Below are 9,814 nucleotides of genomic sequence, written 5' to 3'. Positions count from 1 at the left end.
AAAAAAAAAAAAAAAAAAAAAAAAGAAAATTATACAACATGCTCCCTGCAGCTAAATGGTCAGCTGCAAAATACAAGGTTTTTTGCAGACTCCACAGAGTCTCTCCTAACCCACACTGTGGTTTCTCCTTCGTTTACTCCTTAGGTGTCTACATGATTAGCAGGCCATGATTTATCACTTAATTATTCTCTAAATATGAGAGAAAAAGCTTCTTTAAAGTAAAGAACATGGTTTATAAAAGGGGTTCCCAACCCCCATCTGTGGCCTGTTAGGAACCCGGCCACACAGATGAAGGTGTGCAATGGGCGAGTGAAGCATTATCGCCTGAGCTCTGCCTCCTGTCAGATCAGCGGCAGCATTAGATTCTCATAGGAGTACCCTACTGTGAACTGTGCATGTGAGATCCAGGTTGCACACCTGATAATCTGAGGTGGAACAGTTTCATTCCAAAACCACTCACCCCTCCCCAGTCTGTGGAAAAATTGTCTTCCCCAAAACTGGTTCCCAGGTGCCAAAAAGGTTGGGGACTGCTTTTTTCCCACCATTCCTCCTAGTACAACCCTAGGAAAATAATACATGATCAAAAACCACACAATTGATTACTAATTGGTAAATAAAGAAGGCAAGTCATAGATTGTTTTATCTACCCATATTCTTACAGAAAACTACCTAAAGAGTTAAAATGTCTCTAAAAATCCTAAGTTTACCAAAATATGGAACCACAGGCCTAATGCCACAAGCAGGTTTTCACTGGTGTAACTCTTAACCTTAGCAGGCTTGCTAGAAACATGACCCTCCGCTCACTATAAAGGAAAGTAGATATTAACAAGGACATACCCTCTGATGTTGTAAGAATCTTCTTGTCTTTGGGAGCCAACGCATGCCCAGCATGACTGATAGTCCAAACTGGAAAGCGTCTGTTTGTCAAAGAGTATAAAGCCTTTGCAAATGGCACATAAAAGGCAGAAAAACCTGGATTACCTAAGAAAAGAAACACAGACCTTAGATTAATCAAAGTAATAAATATGTATAAGATGACACGCAGACTAGAAAAGATGGGTCTGTTTCTTTTCACACTTTCCTCTGAATTCTTCAGAGTACCCAAGAGAGATTATCTTCAAACTTCCATTAAAATCACAGCAGTACCCTATTTAAACACCCTTCAGGGTCTTCCAGATAAAGTCATCTGGAAAAAGTCTAAAATTAGTAATACTGCATATAAGGCACTTCAAGATTTGGTCATGCTCAGTTAACAAGGTGCATGAAAACCAGAGAAACAAGCCAGCCAAAATAGTGTAAGAAGCATGCACAGGGAGAGCTTTAAGGAGTCTACTGTTTCCTTGTCACTTATCCCTAATAATACAATTATAAACAGGTGTACAGCTTGATCTTTTGGGGAAACAAACGTCCACAAGTACATGTAGATTTTTCTTATATGTGTACAGAAGGTATTTTTGACATGAGTTTGCTATAAAGAAACAGAATAAATAAATGATCTTTTTAAAAACATTCAATCTGATATATCTGTAGGGGGAAATTACAACGAAATGGGATTTTCATCTTGTAATCATCATCTATATAAAGTCTTCACAGCTACTAGTCCATTTCCATCAATATCTACTTCTCTGATCAGTTTATCTATTTCTTCATGTTGTTAGGCTTTCTGGTCTCTGCAATTACATGACATGGTTCTGGAGCACTGATGTAAATAACCACTGTCATCCCTGTCAAATTTCACTGATTTCTACTCAATTGTTTATGTCTTTCAGTTTGCTACATAAGCAGTGTAATAAAGTGATTAAGAGCATAGACTCTGGAGCCAGACTACCTGGGTTGGAATCTTGGCTTTGCCACTTGCCAACTGTGTGAGCTTTGACCAAGCTATTTAACCTCTCTGTGCCTTGGTTTCCTCATCCACAAAATGTGTAATAATGGTACTACCTCATTTGAAGAGTAAGTGAATCGATATATGTAAAGCATTGTAACACTGCCTGAAACATAGTATTATATAAATGTTAGGTATTCAAACTTGTACAACAATGTCTAGCTATAATGGTAGTATACAATGGCCTTAGCATCCACATTATTTTGCTTCTGCTGCATTCTGACCTAGTGACCCAAGTTCCAAATTCCTTTTTTTTGATGGTGCTTTTGGCTTCTTTGTCAAATAGGATGAAAACTTCCTCAAATGAAGAAATATGTTCTTTGGTCAGTTTATTGGCCACTGCATAGCTAAGGAAGAAAGAAGGGAGGAAGGGCGTACCAGCACAGGGGCTGTAACATCTATGGAAGTTGTGGGTGGCACTGTTTCATGTTTTATGCATTTAAGTCTTCAGTAAGTTTAGAATATTTTTTAGTATAAAATACTAAGTAGCAATCCAACTTTTTTCCAAGTGACTGGCCAATTGTTCCAAGACCATTTATTATATAATCCATTCTTTCTGCACTGATTTGAAATATCTTCTGACCCAACACTACCTTTTTACATTCACTTGCTAATTCCTATACCAAATAATTCAGTTTATTTTTCCTTTTCTCCTCTGCCAGGCCATACTGTCTTAATTACATTTTTTTTTTTGATATGTTAATCGGTAGGGCAAATTCCTTCCCTTTATTTTCTTTTTCTAAATTTTCTGAGCTGGTCTCATAAACTTTAGGGTTATTTTCAGTAGTTTCAATTTTTAAAAATCTCTTTGGGATTGTGACTAAAATTTCATCTCATTACTATATTAATTCATAAAAATTGTATATTTTTATATTACTGAGTATAACCTTCTAGGAATGTGTTATACCTCATATTCACATGTTTTATGTTGCTCATAGATTTGTTCATATGGCTAGAAAATAATAATAGCTAATATTTTTAGGTGCTATAATTTACTACATGCCAGGCAGTGTTTAGGTGCTTTACATGTATTGTTTAATTATCATATGAGGTAGCACTATCATTACTTCCATTTTATGGATGAGGAAACTGAGTACAGTGAGGTTAAATAACCTAGCCAATATCACATATATGGCAAGTTATAAATAAATATTTGATGACTGGAAGTATATACAAAAGAAAATCATAATACTGAATTTTTTAAAAACATCAGTAATCTGGTGTAGGATCTTCTGCATTCCTTGTTTTAGTCAGTCTTACAATATCTCTATATAATAGTTAGCATTTTTCATTAGAAATAATGAATAGATAGCCACTAGAACAAAACTTGGTACATGGTAGGGGCTGCATAAATGGCAGCTATTAATACTACAGCTATTATAACAATTAAAAACTGGTGTAACATTAAGGAGACATCAAAGATAACCCCGTGATTTAGATGTCAGTTACAATGACAGGATATACAAAAAACAGTGAGTACTAGACAATGGATACTTAATGCATGAGGGTATTAAAACCTAGATGATGGGTTGATTGGTGCAGCAAACCACCATGGCACATGTATACCTATGTAACAAACCTGCACATTCTGCACATGTATCCCAGAACTTAACGTATTTTTTTTTAATGAGGAAGAAAAAATAAATGAATAAAACAAAGTTTTCTCCCTATCTCTGGGTTTAAGTCTGAGTTCTTAAGCTTTCTGATCCACAGTTTTATCATCATCAAGTAAATGATGATGCCAATTACTTATGTTCATTCATTCTATTCAGAATTACAGCTTCTTTTAGCCCTCAATTATTTATTGAGCACTTACTGCATGAAAGTCACTATGTCAGTCAAAAGACAGATGAGGGCCTATTTGGAATTTATGTACTAATGGGAGAATATACAGCACATAACTAAATAGATGAGATAATTAAAGAGTGTGAGAACTCCTATAAAAGGAATAAATAGGGTCACATGATAGAGAAGGGAAGAGAATAGAGTGAAAAAAAGGTCTGAGGAGGTGACATTTACCCAAGACCCCAAAATGGCAAGAAATAAGCCTTGTGAAAATTTGAGGGAAGAGAATAAATACTAAGGAGGGAGAAGGTCCTCAAGAAATAAAGATCTTAGCTCTTGAAGAAATGGGAGACAGTCCATAATCCTTGGTTCCTCCCTATGCATCTGATCTATCAGTGTGGCTAAAGCATAACGAGAGATATCAAATCTTGTATGAGATCAGGTTGAAGAGGAAGAAAAATACAACCATGTGATACCTTTTGGGCCATGATAAGTAATTTGGCTTTTAATCTAAGTAACATTAAAAGAGATTGAGCAGGGTTAAGGCATAATTAGATTTAAATTTAAAAAAATTTTTCTATCGTAAAAGAGTAATTAGGAAAAATACGAAAATTTTCATAGCAATACATTTAGCAACTTAGATAAAATAGACAAACTTCTAGAAAGACAGAAACTATCAAAGTTTACTCAAGAGAAACAGATAACCTAAGTAGCCCTAAATTGATTAGATTAATTGGAATTTAAGTTAAAAATCTTCTCACAAAGGAAATCCAGGCCCACACAGCTTCACTGGTGAATTCTATCAAACATTTAAGGAAGAAAAAGGCCCAATCTATACAAACTCTTTCAGAAAATAGAAGAGAAATGTATTAGTCTGTTTTCATGCTGCTGATAAAGACATACCCGAAACTGGGCAATTCACACACAAAAGAGGTTTAATGGACTCACAGTTCCACATGGCTGAGGACGCCTCCCAATCATGGTGGAAGGCAAGGAGTAAGTAGCAAGTCACGTCTTACATGGATGGCAGCAGGCAAAAAGAAAGAGTGTGTTCAGGGGAACTCCTCTTTATAAAACCATCAGATTTCATAAGACTTATTCAGTATCACAAGAACAGCATGAGAAGGACCTACCCCCGTGATTCAATCACCTCCCACTGAGCCCCTCCCACAACACGTGGAAATTGTGGGAGTTACAATTCAAGATGAGATTTGGGTGGGGACACAGCCAAACCATATCAAGAAAGAAATATATTCTAACTCATTCTATGAGGCCAGCATCACCCTCATACCAAAACCATATAAAGACACTGCAAAAAGAAAAACAAAAAAGAAAACTACAGACCACTATCCCTTGTGAACAAAGATGGAAAAATTCTAAACAAAATTTTAGCAAACTGAGTCCATCAAAATGTTGAAAGCATAATACATCATGACCAAGTGGGATTTATCACAGGAAGGCTGGATTGGTTTAACATTCAAAAATTAACATTATCCACCACATTAACCAACCATAAAAGAAAAATCATATGATCCTCAACAGATGCAGAAAAATGGAAGTTTTATCCTGTCAGAAATATACTTAATATTGTAGCATGTATAATGTACCAAACTTGTAAGTTTAACTTCTTTAAAAGTAGCCATCATTTGCTATAGTTCCCTGTATCCAGTGGCACCAAGCAGCACTAGATTGGGCACATGGCACTTACATACAATAAATCCTTTCAAACTGAATGCATAGCAAGTAACATAAAGGTCTAACTCATAACAGACACAGAAGTGGAAAATGCAATGCAAAATGCTTAAATACCATTGCATACAGTACTTCATACTTCACCACTTAAACCTCCTTGTTAAAAAACCACAAAGAAAATTAAAAGGTCCATGTTTATGCAACTAAACAAGACACACACATGGAGGGGTACACGGGAGATCCAAGTGTAAGGATGTTGGAAAACATTCCAATACAGACATGCAGGTAAAATATTTAATCAAAAGTTTACATCAAAATGTGTTATAAACACACACTTGAACATGCTCGTAACAGTCAAATCAGTCAAATACCCACACAATATATAACAGAAGTTGTAGGGATCATCTCTAGGCCCTGACTGCTAATAAACTCCAACTATACAACACTGCAAGTATAGACTTATGCCTTCCAGTTAATTTTGTAGGGAAGGGAACGAAAACTGCCACATATCAAGTTAATATGGCACAGTATCTATATAATAGATTGCCATGTAGACAGACCTATTAGACTCATTCATGGAGCCTTATCTGCTGGATCTCCAACCACTGTACTCACAGCACTCGATACTTCACATGATTCTTTTATCTCCACATGACCTCCTAAGAATTATGATTCAATGTACTCTGTGGTGAATTCTCAATTTGATTCCCTTTGTTCATTTCACTACTTAAAGAAAGTCCAAGGACAATGTTACTTTACATAAATCCAAGATCCAAAATTCATTGGAAAAAATGAAACTAAATTAAAAGTTCTTCAATCTGATCACTCACTCGCCATTATCATTACTAACTTAGAAGTGAAGAATTAATTTTGCTAGCTGCAAAAGCAATGTGATTTAAAATGAAATGTTATGTCAATCTATCATAGATGGACATAACACGGTGTGATAATGGCTTCACAATCCTTAAAATACTGTTATCCTGATTATTCCCACAGTGTAAATAGATTAGCTTCCCAAAAACCTGCCAAAAAAGAAAATACAATTCTAAATCCCACAAACTAATGAGCAGGGCAAACATAAAAGAACACTAGGAAATGAAATGTGATCTGAAAATGTCAAAGCACTATAAACAATGAGACTGTCAAACTACAAATGTTTTATGCTTCCCTCCATCCTCAGTGTCTTCACTGAATGCTCCCTTTATCTCCTGACCTATCTGAAATCTGGCTCTCCCCTGTAATGGGCTGTCTTCCTTCCAATCCTCTTCAGCAGAGACCTCAGTCACTCTTCTCTAACACCACATATAACTCAATCAGAGCAAAGACTTAATGCAACACAGCATTCCTAGCACCTGGGATAAAAGAGTGAGTGAATAAATACTATCCCCAGGTGGGGAAGTGGGTGGGTTGTCTGTCCCACTTACTATTTCACCTCACTATTAGAACAACCTCTTCTCCTTTAAGACTCAAGCCATCCATTTCCATCTATCAACTTTTTAGTCACTCACACATTGCCTGAAAGCCTTGACCCTTAAATGACAGTTTCACTTGTCATGTCACGTCAGGACATTTCAAAATCCAGTTAGACTGACTGAGTCAAAAACTTTGTCCCATCATCATTATTATGATCAAATCCAAAGAACTTCACCTACATTAAACTTAAGCAACTCATTCCCATGACTCCACCCTGGATCAGGTATGCATATCACAGTCCCCTGGAGGGCTTTTTAAAACACTGATTGCCCAACCCCCAGACTTTCTGGTCAGGGATAAGGCCCAGGAACTGCATTTTTAAAGTTCTCAAGCAATACTTCTGATCCTAGAAGAACAACAGGCCTAGATCTTTTAGAACAACAGGCCTAGATCTTTTCATGAGCTAGAAATGATTAGCATTGGAAACATGATCTTAACTGTCAACAGAGAAAACAGCGGTCAGGAAGCAGGAGACTTCATTTCCCTCTGATATGCCTTTACACTTCTTCATTTTAGTAACCAATTTCACCTCCTTCTTTCTAACCTTAGAAGGATATCCCCTGTCGAGTTGAAGATAATGTTTCTACTTATTTTCTCTATCCTATGCTATATGCTATTCCAATCTCTGCTCCATCAAACCAGCACTTGCCATGCCTATAATTTCAAACTCTCCTTCACTACTGGAAAAGTACGTGTATTTTTATCTAATAGATGCTGCTGGACTGACTTTCAGAAAGACTGTTACATCCTGGCAGAAGAATAGTTTATTCCCAGAAGTGGTTAAAACAAAGAGAAATTCTGGATCAGGAATCTTAGTCCAGCTGAGAATGGAAGTACCTTACTGAGAAGAGGTTGGACTAGGCATAATCAAACACCGAAACTCCCAACACCTCCTTTCCCCTGTTCCTTTCTGAACATTAACAGACAGGTTTCCATTCCTCAAACAGGAGCCTGAAAGACTCCTCCCCAGGAAAACTGAACAATAAAAGAAAGAACTTTCAGACACTCAAAGTTGGAAATCCCTCAATGAAATGCTGGGTCCTTACTCGATCACCTTAGAATGAGGCCCACCTAGGGTGACCAACCCCTCTGTTTTGCCTGAGACTGTCATGGTTTTAGTACTGAAAGTCTTATGTCCTAGAAAACCTCTTGGTCCTAAGCAAGCTAGGATGGCTAATTACCCTAGACACACCTTTGGATAAGCCCCAGCTCTGAGTGCAAAGCTTCCATTTTGTTTTTTATCTTCCTCTTAAACATGAACGGATAGTCAAAGATTGCCAGGCATTTGAGGAAAACTAAAGACTAATGCAAACAAAAAAAAAGGAACACAGTGAAAATTCTTACAAATGCAATAAAAAAAAAAAAGAAAAGAAAATGATATTGCATCCATTAAACATGAGACTACAAAAAAGAAAAGAAAAACAAAGAGCTATTAGAATATGAGTTTCTGGCTTAAAAGGGCCCACCAAAACCCAAGTACATTGTATGAAAAAACACTCACACCAATGTGCTTCACTGATAAATTTCAGAATCTCAGAACAAAGAAAAGGTCTCCAAAATGTGGGTAGAGAAGCTTTACATACAAAAGGCGAAAATCAGAAATGATACCAATACTTCTTATAAGCAGCTCTGAGTGTTGGAAAACAATGATTAATGCCTTCTATTTAACGCCCTCCATTTTCCTCCTATAGAAAAATTATTTCCAACCTAGAGTCTAAGACACTATCCAGCATGCTGTGTTACTTCTCTTGTACCTCTTCTAAGGAAGCTACTAGAAGATGCGCGCTCTACCAAAAACAAGAGAATAAACTAAGAAAGAGGCCATCTTGGCCTCCCAAAGTGCTGGGATTACAGGCATGAGCCACCGCACCCAGCCAAATATTCTATAATAAACATATAATCATGTTGAAATGAGGCAGAAAAAGTTTAGAAAACTGGCAAAAATATTGATAAAATTTTAAATATTAAGAAATGCTTTAAAAACCACATTGCAAAACTGCATATATAGTATATACTTCCAACTGTGACACAAACACACACACAAATACACACACACATAACAGACAACATAATGTAAATACATAGAAGAAAAACACAAAGTCCAGCCATCAAAATATTAAGGGTGGTTGTTAACAATGGGTCTAGCGATTTTAATTCCTTCTCCAAGGTTTTCTATATTTACCAAATTCTCTATACTTTAAAATCAGACATAGTTAGGAGTATCTACAAAAAGTCTCCTCATCCAGACTTTTATACTCACCAGGAATAATGAAAATAAGCAGCTTAGGCCTTTTGACACTTTGATCATTAAAGAGGTCAGTCCAGGGCCCACATTTTAGAACCTGGGTTTCGACTCCACCACACAAAATGAATTCCTCATGCACAGGAATTTCTTCCTTGAGTTCTGAGTCCATTTCTAAATAAGGGGAGAAAAGTAGTATAAGAGTCAGTAAAATGTAAAGCCTTGAGCCAAGGACAAAATTCAAGAATAAAAAAGGGCCAATTTCAATATACCTAGAAGGAAATGCCACAAGGACATCTGGGAAACTTTAAGACCATTCAGTGATGCTGGATTATAAGATAGCAAGACAAGCAAAACAAACCACAAGAGTATTTAGAAAGGAGGAGACGTATCCTTGGCAAAAGGAAAGACTATAGAGGCGTTTGAGTCAAAACTGTAACTTCCACTTTCCCTCTGCTGGAATTCTCTTTTAGCTCTGTGCATTACCATGAGACATATTCCCCTACCTTCACCTGGTGAGAAAGTGCAGAGGTTCTGGCTTGCCCTTGCATTCTCCCCATAGAAGAGTAAGAGGGACAATGAACTCCCTATAGTCTCTTATTTCCTTGTATTACTCTTCTCTTGTCCCAAATTCTGTGTGTGTGTGGCTGTGTGTGTGTATGTATATATACATATCCATATGTGTGTGTGTGTGTGTGTGTGTGTGTGTGTGTGTGTGTATATATATATATATATAT

The 9,814-nt window shown here is 36.7% G+C and overlaps 1 protein-coding gene across 3 annotated transcripts in view; it reads right to left on the bottom strand.

Moving 5' to 3' along the window:
- LDAH (lipid droplet associated hydrolase) overlaps positions 1-9,814 on the bottom strand; it is a 152,669-nt gene that overhangs the window by 119,709 nt on the left and 23,146 nt on the right. For all 3 annotated transcript variants that reach the window (XR_001886510.1, XM_017876835.1, XM_017876836.1), the window contains 2 exons: positions 9,096-9,251; positions 838-981 (listed from right to left, as the gene is read on the bottom strand). Coding sequence is in view for 2 of the 3 variants with exons in the window: in XM_017876835.1 (XP_017732324.1) it covers positions 838-981; positions 9,096-9,249 (298 nt within the window). In the remaining variant the exon portion in view is untranslated. The remainder of the gene's footprint in view (positions 1-837; positions 982-9,095; positions 9,252-9,814) is intronic.

Source organism: Rhinopithecus bieti, unplaced genomic scaffold (genome assembly GCF_001698545.2).
Source record: "Rhinopithecus bieti isolate Rb0 unplaced genomic scaffold, ASM169854v2 scaffold_7681, whole genome shotgun sequence".
NCBI classification, from domain to species: Eukaryota; Metazoa; Chordata; class Mammalia; order Primates; family Cercopithecidae; genus Rhinopithecus; species Rhinopithecus bieti.
Note: the sequence above shows the minus strand (reverse complement) of the source record. Positions and strands in the feature narration are given on the sequence as shown.